This window comes from Lissotriton vulgaris, chromosome 9 (genome assembly GCF_964263255.1).
Source record: "Lissotriton vulgaris chromosome 9, aLisVul1.2, whole genome shotgun sequence".
Taxonomy (NCBI): Eukaryota; Metazoa; Chordata; class Amphibia; order Caudata; family Salamandridae; genus Lissotriton; species Lissotriton vulgaris.
In genome coordinates this window covers 623,157,959-623,173,307 of record NC_141697.1, presented here as the reverse complement: position 1 = coordinate 623,173,307, position 15,349 = coordinate 623,157,959, and the positions used below count along the sequence as shown (strand labels likewise).

The window sequence follows — 15,349 nt, the reverse complement described above, 5'->3', positions numbered from 1 at the left end:
TCTTACATACCTAATCAAACTATGAAAAATATGCTCATGATGCCCAAACAACCTAATACGTTTTGTGCACACGAGCACGCAACAAAGTAAAAAAAAAAACTTTTAAAAACCAAACAAATTAACGTAGGTTACACAAACCTGAGGCGTTGTATCAGAAGCACTAGAGTTTGTATTTTATGCAGCCGCTTTCGTTAGTTTAATCTAAAACTGATTTACTCTGTTCTACAGATGTTCAATGAGATGCTCTTGCCTGACAGAAGAGAAATAAGCAAGAACATTGCTGTTTGCCAACTCACTTTCAGAACCGGTATCTCAAATTAAAGCTACGCTTTTATCACAATTCTCAAAAAAAAAAAATATGTTAAAAGTATCAAGTATCTTCTTGACTCAAATCCTAGACAATAGTGGATAAGTGAAAAATAAATACGAGAAAATGTGCTGTAATCTTGATTTGAGGGTTAAAATGGAAAAGCTTGAAAGCAACAGGGTGAAATAGTCAAACACATAGTAAGTAGCTCACAGAAGAAAAAGGGTATGCGGCAATGGCAAATAGCTGCAACCGTAAACCAGGAAAAAATACTTTAACACATGATATGCTTTAGGACGAAACAAGCAAATATGAAGGAAACATGCAATGATATGATATTGAGTAATGGCATACTTTTCAGAAATCTATTAATGATATTCGCACATTTGTCTAGAGTTCCACTTCAAATAAGAATACACCTTTTGATTTATGCTCCCAGGGGTTTCCATTGATTCGCTGTCAATTTAAACCTTAACACTTGGTTTGAAAGCACAATCAAGCAGCGACGGTGGAACTAAGGGTGCGTGTGAGGCTGCTGCAGTAAATTCCCAAAAACTTGCAGGATTTCAAAACGAGAATGGTCAATAAGGAGGCCATTCATTTTGTAGTATCCTATAGTATTTGCCTTGCATTCCAATACAGAGGTCAAATGTCAGGCAATGTCTTCTACCAATTTGCTGTTTGTCTTATAAAATGGGGATTGGTGTTTTCTTTTCCCATCTCTTACTGCAAAGTGAGAGATTTTTTCAAACCCCCAGCATAAAGTGTGAAAGTAGAAGGCTGCAGTATGTCAAATGTTTTCTAATTCACAACAAAATTTAAATACTTGAAATTAACTTTGCAAATACTTCAAACTCTATCAGCGGAAATATGAGCAAATGACTACTGAAGAGATGTCAAGCAGAAAACTGGAAAAATATGCATTTGCAAATGAGTTATATTAATTGTTTCTATTCAAAAGAATGATGGAAACAAAGAGTTTAGTAGGACCAAAATAAGAACAAGATACATACAGCACATGCATAATAAAAATGCCACAGAAACCAAATTTCCATGTTCATTTTTTGTGGGCCATTTAGGATTAGAAGTAAAACTGATACAAATGTAATGGCCATTTCAAAAGGACATTTCAATGGATAATGTGCTCTCTGTAAACGACAGTACACTCCCCTCCTCTGCTTTACTCCCAGGACAGAAAATAGACCTGTATACCAAAATAAAAAAGTGGCCCCATAAGTGTATCTGATAGCTACAAAAGCGGCCCATGTTTGCAAACTCGGGCAGTTTTGTGCTTTTAAAGGGAAAATATATAGGTTTTCTGCATGGTTTGGGATACTTCGCGGATTTGAGCTTGCTGCAGGCAATGTTTGTGGTAATATCAGCGAAATCAAAAGTAAAAACTGCCCATCAGACCATAAAACAGGCACACAAAATTCCATAAAAAACGTTCCACGCACTAACCTCTCAGACCAGGCCTTAGAGTACTGTCTGACTGCCCTATATGCCAGTCTGACCGTGTTTACTCATATATTTGGGACAATGTGCTTCAAAATGCACTAAAACAACTCTAGCATTCTCCTGCTAAATGAATTTGGCTCATCTGCTACACATATCCATCTTCATAAACTCTATGACTTCAATTACGTAACATCAAAGGCAGTGCTCAGGTCTGAAAATTATTCCAGCACCACTGCAATCAAGGTGGTAAAACGTTATTCTGTTTAAGGACCAACAACTAACACAATGCAAGACCGGACATGCCTTCAATATCAACTTGCAACATCCCTTCACAGTACATCAGAGAGTAGTTTTAGGACAAGGTTTTCTTATAGTAAAAATGTTGATTTTAACATTTGCCTTTTTTTTTTTACCTCTGGTGAAACAATAGACATTTATAGGAGGCATAATGTATTCCGTTTTTTATTAATTTCCTAAATAAACCAGATTAGCAAAAACAACACGCTTTTGCATTAAATGGAAATCTTTTCTAGCTTGGCCAGTGACGCTTTGTAAAAGGTGTCGAATTAAATACAAATACTGTTGCTGCCACTGTGTAAGAATGCTTCCAGTTAAGCTTCTGGCTGCGCTGTGGTACTTACATGAGCGAATCGTTAGGCATGCTTACCAGATTTCTGCCTTTCCATGGTGCTCTCGTGACTGGTCAGGCCTCCAGAGGAAGAGTCCCCGCTCGATGACACCTCGTGGCTGTGCTGCTGATCAAACGGCGCGGGGCGCGGAGGGGTTCCGTGTCTAAGCATGAAACAAAAAGATGCACAAAGGCTTAAACCAGGAAGCATACAGGTCTATCATAACTCAACTAAAAGAGGCAAAAACTGGAGTTGCAAAAAGAAAAAAAAACAAGAAGGCGTGACGTGGAGAATTCAAAGTCGTTGTGAATTAATCTTAACACCTCAAAGCACAGTGCTAAATATATCGTTCAGAACCTCAGCACAAAAACACGTGGGAAAACGCACGCAGAGAAGTAGCGGGTGGGAAGATAGGAAGGGCACCCTTCCGTGTATGATGACACATGTAGGTTGACTGGGAAAATGTCACGGGCGCGAAAGCGAACGCGTACACCGAGACTGCAATGTGTTCTTCTGCTACTCCCCGAGGAGCTCGGAGCATCACGCAGACCGTGGCAGGCTGTTAGAAGCCTGCTTTCCGGAAAACGCCTGCAGTCAAAGCAGAGTCGAAAATACAGGAATGCGCACCACGGGTACATTACATAACACTCTGCAAGGAACAGACGTTACCCTTCTGTGGCGCAGCAAACCGTCGTCAGAAAATAAAGTACGTGTATACCGTAACAACCTCTTTAGTATGATATTTTAAATAGCAACCCTGGGGTCTTCTTCACTTGTCCAATGCTTCGAACAGCACTGCAGGCTTTCAAGTAGAGGGCCGTTTCATGGGAAGTTTTTTGTCGGCTACATTACTGTTGTTGGTGGTAAAAGTTTTCGGCGATATATGGGCAAAATGTTACTTAAAAAAAGCATGAGCAACAATCAAAGATAAATTATATTGTGTCATTTAGTTCTCAAAAATTAACATACCGTAAACACTTAACACCAAGCCAAATACAATCAAGAAAATCTTTATGGTTGACACCGCCAGCACTCAATAGCTTACGTAATAGGACGAGTGACCTGTTACTGCAATGTGTCAACCACCGTACATATTCATGCTATGCCAGGTATAAAAATAATAATGGAAAAACTTAACATTTGGTATGTTTCCCGTTAAATAATTTTAAAGCAAGAAATACAAGCTAAAAAGACAACAGACGTATTCCAGAATTTTCTACAGTAAACTGATTTTCAAAGTAAATAAAGTCAGCATCGTGAAATTGGAAAATAATATAGAATAATGTAATTTTTTTAACACGAGTTCTTATTTAAGCACCATACCTAGTCAAAACATGTACAAATGGGCAGTATTTTCCTATGAGTAATGTAGCAGCCCTAGTAAGAAGTGTGTCCACTGTGGTGTTTCAAAAGAGATCATGCATTTATAAGCTTTGTACATTAGTAGCAGCTAAGAATATCCATGAAATAAATGCCTTTTTAATTTTGGTCTGCTGCTCTTGACTTTTATGTTTTTTCAGAAATACTATATATTTATTTCTTCTCAGAAATACTACATATAAGAGTGGAGAGTACATGGGCGATTCACCGGTTTGGGCCTGTTCCGGCCTAGAGCTAGAAATACCACACTTTACTACATACAAACCCATCACCAGAGCCCATCCACATTCACGTTTCTTCTAAGGCATGCTTTAGCTCACTCCTGTTTCCTCCTTGCAGGCCACGCCCTGCAAGCTGTGGAGACAGCGACTGTGAGGTTGCTTCTGCTTGCTGCCTGCTAATTTGCTGTTTGCCTTGTCACCCACTGCTTTGTTGACCTATGTTTATGGGCAACGGGGGACTTCAACTCTGACGGCAGAACAACACGACTGTCGGCAGGTGAACGCTGGCGCTAGCAGCAGGGGTAAGTTTCGCATGTGGCCTGGCACGACATGGTTGCCCTTAGGGCTGCCATAGCTAGGGAGAAGAGCAGAGGCACGCACCCAAAGGGGGTCTGAGGAACCGACGCGTTAAACAGCGCCATGGCCCAGTAATGAAAGTGTGTCCCAAAAGGGACAATAGGGCTAGAAGTGGCATCCCCCGCCCAGCCAAGGGGACCGGGGTGCGGGGGCAAAGTAAAGGCGGCCAAGCTGGACAGAAAGGTCCCAAGCCGCTGGCCAATGGGGGGTCAACATTCCATCCCAGAAGCGCAGAGCCATGCAAGACATTTACCACTAATGCATAAAACTAGGAGCGAAGAGACCGAGAGGCCGAGCCATACAGGAGCGCAGGAGCGGTGACCACAGCTGGGCCGATCGAGAGAGGTGAGCGGAGCGGAGCTGGTGTGGCAGCGGCTCGCTTTACTGCTCGCTGACTCTGTTCCAGCCGTGTAATCCTTTTAGTGACCCGGTGGATCTTTGCGGTGTGCCTCAGTGACAGATTTGCATTAGCCCAGTCCCGGCTACAGTGTATCAGCTTCGGAGGGGTGTCTGAAAAACGCTGTGAGCGGCAACGATTGAATATGCAGTGATAAATAGACAGCCCGGATATTTACCTCCACAAAGGGTCTGAACATTATTATTATTAACATATGTATATTAGGGGGCTATCAGGTGGGAGATGTTCTCCAACAGCCCTCTTATTAGAGGAACTTCTCTACACCATCTCTAACAACGACAATAGGGTTGTGTCTGGGGATTTTAACACCTGTTTTGAGCCACTTGGTTTGGTTGACGGGAAGCTTACAGAGGCAGAAGACTATGTGGGGTATTCCAGAGCTGGTGCCCATTAAAAAATGGACACATGCGGCTCTGTTTATGAAGGGGTTGTGACTTGATAAGGGACTGCGGGCTGTTAACGGCAGAACAAAGTCAGATAGGGCAGGCGCAGTTACGTTTGACAATGGAAGATCTGGGTCTCACATCGACTATATACTGGCCAATCTGGAGCTGTGGTCGGTTATTGTCGATATGGTGGTCATGTGTAAAACCGAGAGCGACCACAACCCCTTAGTTCTGTCTCTGAGAGATAACCGCTTTACTGCCTCAATCTTGGTAGATGTCCCTCTGGTTCAGGGAAAGGTAACCCTAACTAACGATGAGAGAAGGCTACGATGGCCTAAAATAGCTATGAATGAGGGTTCTTTGACCAGGATAAGGAACTTGCTTATTAGTACGGTGGACAGATTAAACAGCTTTGAGTCACAGGTTGAGATCAATGAGAAATTCCCAGAAATCCGCAATGGTTTTTTTTCTGATCGTAAATCTCTTTTTGTTAGGAGTTTATCCCCTAATAATAATAAAAAAGAGTTGAGACCCTGCTCCTGTTACGATAAAGGCTGTAGACCGGCACAAAGAGCCCTGATTACAGCCATCAAATCTAGCCTTCCAGAGGACATCCGTAGTTGTAGGGCTTCTTATAAACTCGTCCAACTAACTGCTAAGAGGAATTGGGATGAGGACCGCTAGAGGGGGCTGCTACAGGCTAGTGAGGGGCGGAATATGACTCAATTCTGGCACCTGCTTAAACGGGGCAATCGCTTGCAGGAACAAGTTCCCGCAAACCATGTGGAGCCACAGGTCTGGGTTTCGTACTTCGAAAACCAGTTTAAACTTAAGAGTAGGCCTCCAGCTGAGACTCCGTTTCCTATGAGCGAGGACTCCCTGGTTTATCACCAAGTGAGGTGAAGGCCGTCCTAAAGGTCATTCCGAGCGGCAAAGCACCTGGCCCAGACTGTATTCCTGCCGATTTATTTAAACATGAGCAAGATCTATGGGTTTCATATTTGACCATGTTAGTCAATGCCCTTGCTAGTGGAGCACTAGTTCCCGCTTCATGGTTAGGGGCAGAGATATTGCCTATCTACAAGAAGGGCGATCGCTCTGCCCCGGGGAATTATCGTCCAATTAGTCTTATAGACGCGGTACAAAAATTGTGGCCCGCATTCTTCTGGGTCGTATTCAGTACTGGATGGCTGATTTTTATGTATTAACACCCCTCCAGGCGGGGTTTAGGTCCCACATTGGTACCCTAGACCAGGCATTTAGGGTTATGCTCCTATACTGGAAAGAGGTCCTCCTGGGGGGTGGCATGCTATATGCGGCCTTCGTGGACCTAAGGTCCGCATTCAATCTAGTCCCAAGGATTAAGCTGTGGGAAGTACTATTGGGGATGGGTATGCCTAAAGAGTTGGTAGCCTTCCTCATCAACCTGCATGAACATACGTATGGTAGAGTTCGATGGGGTAAGCCTGGGGAGGTGACCGATAGTTTTGAGGTTTCTAAAGGGGTCAGACAAGGGTGTATGTTAGCTCCCACTTTGTTTTCACTGTTCATTAATGGGGTTATGATTTATTTTCATAACCACCCGACTGACGCACCCTCCCCTGCCAGCAAGAAAATTCCATTGCTCATGTTCGCGGACGACACGCTCTTAATTTCTAAGACGAGACAGGGGTTACAACTCGCACTGTCTCGCTTTGAGCTTTTCTGCCGAGAACATGAGCTGGAAGTCAACGTAGGGAAGACCAAATTTATGGTGTTCCGTGGCACTAGACCAGTTAAAGCCAGGGTCAACATGGGTGGGGTCATCCTGGAACAGACAGCCGTCTTCACATACTTGGGTGTCACCTTTAGTGAAAAACTTAGTTGGAAACCGCAACTAGACCTCCTAACTCTTAAGCATGCCCAACTTGGTGGCGCTCTGTTAAAGGAGCACAGAAACTTCCTAACCAAACCTTTGGGCCCCTTGATTAAAATTTATGGTTCCAAAATATTACCAGCCATTATGTATGGAGCAGAACTGTGGGGGTTTAGCGACACTTCCAAACTTAGGGTCGCACAGAATACCAGAATACATTTTTTAGATCGGCAATAGGGCTACCCCAATCAACACCTCGTATTCCTCTATCATACGACCTAGGATGTGACCCCTGTGGAAGACGTGATACGGTATAAACATTGGCGTTTTGACGGGGCCTGTGGACGACACCGGAACGGTCATTGCATGCTAAGGCCCTTTTGGAAGTAAAGGGGCTTCGGGGTGCACACAGGATTCCCTGGCTATCAGGAATAAAGGCTTGCCTGATGGATATGGGGCTGGGATCCTTATGGGTGGATTCAGTTACTGCTGTTTTCCCCTTTAAGAAGCATCTTAAGGAAATTTATTGGAGCTGGATCAGGGAAAAGAGGGTGACATCTGTTATGGGAAGCTGTATGACTGCTTTATTCCTTGCCATTAAGGACTCTCCCCACTACGAAGAATATTAGGACATTAATACAAAACCGTTAGATCGTAAACTCTATCACCAGTTAAGAGTAGGTTTTCTCCCGCTCAGAGGGCTAACCTGCTCGTGTAATTCTGGTAGTTCTGACAAATGTCCCTTTTGTGTGGAGGAGGTGAAAACAGTTGACCACTTCCTCTTCTGTTGCCCAATGTATTCACAACCCAGACAAGCCTGGCTGGAGCTTGTATGTCGCTCGCTGGGTACCAGATCCGCATTGGTTGCCAGAAGAATTTTGCAATCTGAAACCTCAAAATTTATTGTTATATGCGTATCTAAATTTGTCAGTTGGGCGTGGATAATTTGGTCCCGGAATACGAGACCTTAAAACATTGTGTATTTTATGAATTATGTACATTAGCAAGATTGCCTACCGCTCATGAATTTCGTTTTTAATCACTATATGTTTTATTGATTGTTTAAGTCGCGAGTCTTTGTACACCCTATTTAATAACTTTTTATTCTTGTTTTTAATATGTTTTGTATTTATGAATCTTATGATATTTTATCTGGATTTGTGCTGTATTGTAGTATGTCTTTTATGATGTAAATCGAATAAAGACTTTCTTGATTGACTGGTAAAACTAGGGCTCTGAAAGCGAGTCCCTTACTCTAGAAGTCAGTTCACAGATTGGGGAGGAAGGATGGGGCGGTAATGAATCTATAACTAACACATGTCTCTTACAGATATATTGTTACTGAAGGTAAGTAACTTGTTCATCTGAAAGAGACTATTAGTTATAGATTCCTTACCTTTGAATTGATACACCAGCAATACCAACCCCAGGGGAGGGTCTGTGAACCAAGTTCACACCAGGAAGTCCTAAAGAACGGAGCGGCCAAAGAAGTCGCCACTCCGGACTTGGCTGACCAGGCAGTAATGTTTAGTGACCGTGTACAACAAAGCTCACGTGGCTGCCTGGCAGATGTCATGAAGGGGGACTCCACATTCCAAAGCAGTAGTGAATGCTGTCGCCCTGGTGGAATGTGCGTGCAACCCTACTGGAGGTTACTTTTTCACCAAGGAATAGCAAATTTTAATGCAAAGAACATTAGAACAAGAGATGGTTTGTTTTTGCACGGTCCGACCTTTCTTGGTGCCCACGTAGCCAACAAAGAGTTGATCAACCACCCGGAATTGTTTTGTGCTCTCCAGATAAAATGAAAGCGCATATTTTAGATCCAGAGGGTGGAGCCTCTCCTACTGTTTAGAAGGATGTGGGGTGTCAAGAAGGTGGGTAAATTGATGGTCTGTCCTATGTGGAAAGAGGTAACCACTTTGGGAAGAAAAGAAGGTCAGTGCGAAGGACAACCTTGTCTGGATGAACAGCCAGGAAAGCAGTTTTAGAAGAAAGAGCCTGAAGCTCACTCACCCTGCGAGCAGAGGTGATGGCAACCAAAAAGGCAATTTTGAGGGTCAATAGTCTGAGAGGACAATTATATAGCGTCTCGAAAGGAGCGAACATAGTTCAAGTCCCACTGGGGCATTACGAAAGGAATAGGAAGAAACAGGCGAGCAATGCCCTTAAGGAAGTGATTTAAATCAGGGGACTTGAAAAGAGAAGGTTGAACAGGAAGGTGAAGAAAGGCAGAAATGGCCGAAAGATAGCCTTTAGGAGTGCCCAGAGCAGAGCCCTGATGGGTCAAAGAAAGAATGAAGAGGAGAATCTCTGAAAAAGGGGCAGAAAGGGGATTCACAGTCTTTGCTGTGCACCATGCCACAAATTTGTTCCATCTACAAGAGTATACCGTTTTGGTGGAGGGATGCCTAGCTGCCAAGATAACGTTACAGACTTCAGGAGGAAGGTCGAAAGCTGTCAACTGTCACCGCTCAATCTCCATGCAAGGAGGTGGAGGCTGGACAGGTTTGGGTGCAGGACCACCCCGTGCTGCTGCGACAGAATATCCTCCCGAAGAGGCAGTTTGATCGGAGGATCAATGGCCATGTTCAAGAGCTCGGGATACCAGACTCTTCGAGCCCAGTCCGGAGCCACAAGAATTGTGGTTCCGTAGTCGAGGGACCGTGGTTCGTAGATTCTGAACCCGTGCAATAAAGTTAATCGGATATGAACGATTTTGTTATCAGCGGACCGCAAATCACAAGTGCAGTGTGTACGAGTGTTTTCGTAATAATCGATCAATGAGAACGCTACGTATTCAGGGATTTCGTTTGAACCCTCGGGTTCCATTTTGTGTACGGCAGCCCTTTTGTGTGGTTGCCCTCACATAGGCCGATGACTACGGCCGAACGAGTCCTTGGGACACGTACACCTTAGCTGACTTTTGTGTGACCTGGCCGAACTGACTCCCTTGCCCGAGGCTGACCTCGCTGAGCCAGTTCCTTGTTAAGCAGCTGGTCAGATAAAGATCAAAGAGCAGGACATTACTGAGTTTATGGTACACTGCACCCACCCTTCTATCTTGTTTCTCATCTGTTTCTGTTCCTTCCTTTATGGCTTAATCACGGATTTGGGTAGAGGTTTTATGATGGGTTTGTCCGGCCTGATCGAACAGGAATATCGGAATGTGCTTGGTCATTTCTGGTGGGCTGGACAACGGAAAGTGGGATTGTCGTCATGCGCTACTTTTGAAATGTCATGTTTCTATTGGTCAGTTTGTACATAATCAATGCTAGCCTGGAATGTGATTTTTGGCATAAAAGACCATGCTCTGCTCATTGAATTTGTGCAGTCTCTAGCGAACCACCCGTGTTGTGCTTCGTAGACCTCTGTTCCTGGTTGCAGCCAATAAACTTGGTCTTTGACGTCATCAAGAAGTGTCCCGTGTCTCTGTTCGCCGAGGCAGGGGAATCCGAAGACATCGGGCGTTATCTCTGGCGCCGCTGGGTTCTAAAACCCGGTTCTTCAGAATTACTTGGGCCCGGTCGCGCTTGATCTTTTTCAGCACTCCAGAAGTGGTATAGGCTGAAAGGAGTATAGAAGACCGCAACTCCAATTGAGATGAAAAGCGTCGCCTAGCGAGTGCCACCTTGGAAATTCCAGCGCGCAGCACTGCTGACATTGCACGTTTTCTTCGGTGGGGAATAGCTCTAACCAATGCTCTCCCCACTGCTGAAAAAGACTTGCATCACCTCAGAGTGAACATGCCATTCATGATTCATCATGCACCAGCGGCTGAGTTCGTCCGTCCTGGCGTTCAAGGAGCCCGCCAGGTATTGAACCACCAGGGACATGCCCTGTGGTGCAAGCCACTTCTAGAGACAAAGGGCCTCCTGACAGAGGGTCCACAACCCCACCCCGCCCTGTTTGTTGCAATACCACATGGCAGATGTGTTGTCTGTGAACACTTGCACTACTCTTCCTTTGACAGAAGGAAGAAATGCCTTCAGTGCAAGACGAATCGGCCGGAGCTCCAGAAGGTTGATGTGAAGCCCGGACTCCACCGGAGACCAGAGGCCTCTGACCTCCCCCATGTGCTGCCCCACCCCAGGAGTGATGCATCTGTCACCACTGTGAACTCTGGTTGGGGAAGGGAGAGGGATCTGCCGTTGAGACAATCCTGGTTGGTTAGCCACCACTGCAATTGGTGTGCAGTGTCCTCCGAGATCTGGACGCAATCGGAAACATTCCCCTGATGCTGTGCCCACTGGAACTTCAGGTCCCACTGCAGAGCCTGCATATGCCGCATGGCATGATACTCTAGCAGGATGCAGTAGGCAATGAGAGCCAGCAGCCTCCGGGTCATTCTGACCGAAACTTGGGATACAGGCCGAAAGATCGTTTGGGGGGATAAGCCCGAAACCATGCTTTGTCCTATACCGCCCCGATGAAAAGGAGCTTCTGAGAGGGAATCAGGTGTGACTTTGGCATGATGACAGTGAACCCCAGAGAATGCAGGAGGTCTGCCGTAGTCTGGAGGTGGGAGCAGACAGCCTCGGTTGAACTTGCCTTCAACAGCCAGTTGTCAAACTAGGGGAAGACTGGAACCCCTGATCTGCGCAAATGAGCTGCGACCACCGCCATCACTTACGGAAACACCAGAGGAGCGCTGGAAAGTCCAAAGGGGAGCACGGTGAACTTAAAATGCTCGTGGCCTACCGTGAACTGTAGGTAACGCAGGTAGGTTGGGGATGTGAAAATAAGCGTCCTGCAAGTCCAACGCTACTATGCAGTCTCCTGGGTCGAGGGCAGACAGGAACTGAGCCAATGTTAACATTTTGAACTTCTCCTTCACGAGGAAACGGTTGACGTCCCCGAGATCCAAGATACTACTCAGGATTTTGTCCTTCTTGGATACCAGGAAGTAGTGGGAATAACAACCACAGCATACTTCTGGCACAGGGACACGTTCGATGGCTCCCTTGGTCAAAAGAGCAGCAACTTCCAGACTGAGATGAGCCAAGTGATCCTCCAACATGCAATGGAAAACAGGGAGGGAGGGGTAGTCTTGAAGGGGAGGGATTAGCCCCATCAGACTATCTGCAAAACCCACCTGTTCAACATGATGGTGTGCCAGTGGAGGAGGTGATGGCTAATCCTGCCGTCAACTGGCAACTGGTGGCCCTGAAAAGTCAGATTAGGAAGGTTTGGAGGCTGCTAAAGAGGGGCGCTGGTCGACTTGCCCGCCCGCTGGCCCCCAGACCCACAACGCTGGGTCGGAGGTCCCCGGCCGCGCGGAGGCTGGACAGCTTGAGTAGGCCTGTGGCTCTGGGTGGAACATGTTGGAGCACCCCTTCTGTAGCCACAAAAGTGGCGAAAGGTGGACTGTGCGGGGCAAGAGTTGGTAGCGAGGCCCAAGGATCTGGCCATCGTCCTAGAATCCTTAAAGTGCTCGAGCGTGTTGTCCACTCTGTCAACAAACAAGAGACTGCCATCAAAGGGAATGTCCAAAAGAGTTGTTTGGACATCACCGGAAAAGCTAGTGGATCTCAGCCAGGCATAGCGTCGCAGGGCTACTGACATTGAAATAGTTCTGCCTAGCGAGTCAGGGGTGTCCAGCATACATCGTATGGCGAACTTCGCTGCAGCTCTACCCTCAGCAACTGTACAGGAGAGCATGGCCCAGGCCTCCTTCTGGCACTGTGACAGCACTTGCGTGACCGTATCCCACACATAGTGGGTGTAACCGCCAAAGAGACATGCAGTGTTCACTGACCGCAGTCTTAAGCGGGAGGAAGAAAACATCTTCCCAAAATGATCCAGCTTCTTGTGTTTCCTATCTGGGGGAGCAGTAGGGAACGCGCCTTTGGATGTTAAGGCTCGGATCACCAAGCTCTCAGGGGTAGGGTGTTGGGAGAGGAAAGTGGGGTCACCCGGGGTTGGGCGGTGGCATCGGGCAATCATCCTATCCACAGGAGCCCCTGGGCTGGGCTTGGACCAGGTGCCCAGAAGGATGTCTGTGAGGGCCTCATTGAATGGCAGCAGTGTCTCCGAGGAGGCTGCTGCTGGTTGAAGCCCTTCAGTCAGGAGATTAGTCCTGACTGCCACCGTAGGTTGCTCAAGGCCCAAGGCCTTGGCTGCCCTCTGCTACACCACAGGGTAGGAGGCTCCATCCTCTGCAGCCACAGTAGGGGGAGGAAGTGTGCCAAGGTCTGGGGATGTATCAAGACCACTGGCATTACCCAGTTCCTCTCTCCAGTCCAGCTCTTCCAGCTGGTCTGCTAGAGCTGTGGTTCCCAAACTGTGCGCCGCGGCGCCCTGGTGCGCTGTTATCAGTAGCCAGGGGCACCGCGCACGATGTGGGAAAGATAGCGTCTGGTTGTGTGTAGGCAATACATATTTTGTATCTATTTGAGGCCCTCCCAGGGCCTGAATGGAAGATGAACGTATTGCAGCTTGTCACGTCACCTGGTCTCTTTGGTCAGACAGAGGAAGGCTAGCGTAGAGGAATGAACACACATAATATTAAACTTTTTATTCCCTCTGTCTTGACCGCACATACCTGTTTGTAACTTCTGAAGAGGGTCCCACGAGGCACAGCAATAACAGGGCGGGCGAGCTGCGTCTGCCAGTAATGGCGCAGAGGCTATATCTGCGAAAACACGTTCAGCGATGTCAGTTTGAAAGGCACTTGCAAATGACTAATTCTCGAAGGCCAGATATTATATTTTCACAGTAGTCTTTATACCCCGAAGTGCCCATGATATTATTGAACTGTAACTTTTGTTCCTAGAAACGTCATTTAAACGATGTTTTCGGAGGCAAAACATGGCCTGTCACCTAATTTTTTTTCAGATGTGGAAAGTGGGTATACATTCTCTCAGAGATCATGTAATCTCAGCCTGGTGTCCTGCGAACAGGGGGCGGCGGCGGGCTAGAGGTCTCTTCCAGAGCAAGACATGTTGGAGGGGCGCGGGGGGGGGGAGGGGAGGGCAAGTGCCGCCTGCCGGGTGGGGGGAGGAGGGAGACGGGACGAGCAGCGGGTCACGGGCTTGTAGTCTGCTTTGATTTTCATCCGTGACTATTAATATGAACTTCAGGGTGCCAGGCAGCTCTCATCCCATTCTCAAAGGCTACGGCTTAAAATTACAGTTAGTTAAAAAGTAAAGGAATTCCGTTTTCAGCAGGGAGGTACAGCTTTTTGCACGAATTGGATTGACCTTTGAACAGTCTTCTTGGGATGAGGTTCAAAACTCGGTCCCCACTGGGCCTTGTGTCACTACTGCTAGCTGCAGAACCCTTGTGCCGTCATCAAACCTTTCCTTCCCAGCACTGCAATGCACAAGCAGTGCATCCAGAAATAGCACACAACGCATTGGTAGCATTCACTGCAGTATTCAAAAGAAGAACATCTTTTTCAAGTTCATCTGTTTCTTGTCATAAAAATGGAGCAAGGGGTGCTGGTAGCCTCATTTTGCGATCTACCATAAATACTGCAGTCTTTGTCTGCCTTGCTCAATAGAGATAAATGCTATAACTACAGGTGGAAAGCTCTCGTTCCTCCCAGAGCCTGTCACATAAAGATGGTTCTTTCCTTGTTATTTTACAGTTGCAAGACGTATCCTCCCCGGGAGTTCCACTCCTCTTCTCTGACAGTTTTATGACCATGATGCTTGCTTGCACATGCCCTTTCATTAATTCATGGAGAGTATCTCTCCATGCAAACCTGCAGTATTTCTTATTTTTGAGATTTGCGCTGCTGCTCCCGCTCCTCTTCTTGCAACATCTATTGCTAACACCCCATGTGTAGTTCTTGGCACAACACACCCAGCTGCAGCTCTGCCTCTCGCTGTATCTACTACTGCTCCTTCAATGTACTGCATCTTCTGCTTCAGTTCCTGTTACACTCATTGCTGAAACCCTACTATAGTTTATTTTAGTCGAGTTCCTCCAGCTGCATGGTCTATTGCTGCATTCCTGCTGCATCTCTTGCTTTAGCTCGTCTGCTAGCAGTTCTGTAATTCTTGACTCAGCTTCTCCACCTGCAGTCAATAACTTGCCTTCTATTGGATTTAAAGCTGTACCGTTGGTTTGTTTGCTCCAGCCATCTTCCAGCTCAAGAAGCTTTCGGGACTGCTCCCGCAATGTCTTTGGGTTCATTGCCAGGCAGTCGCAGCATGACTTCGGGTCGTGGTCGCGCTCAAGGCACCAGAGGCACGCGAGATGTGGGTCTGTGACTGACATCAACTTGTGACAGGAAACAAAGTCCAGCTGTAGTATCGTGCAGGCTATGTGGTTGGGGTAGAGAAGACATGCTGCATTTGATTTGCATATGAAAAGATCTCGTCTGAACATA

The 15,349-nt window shown here is 46.5% G+C and overlaps 1 protein-coding gene across 3 annotated transcripts in view; it reads right to left on the bottom strand.

Moving 5' to 3' along the window:
* SIPA1L3 (signal induced proliferation associated 1 like 3) overlaps positions 1-15,349 on the bottom strand; it is a 714,921-nt gene that overhangs the window by 160,206 nt on the left and 539,366 nt on the right. For all 3 annotated transcript variants that reach the window (XM_086938267.1, XM_086938268.1, XM_086938269.1), the window contains exon 13: positions 2,433-2,557. In XM_086938267.1, coding sequence (XP_086794393.1) covers positions 2,433-2,557 — 125 coding nt within the window. The remainder of the gene's footprint in view (positions 1-2,432; positions 2,558-15,349) is intronic.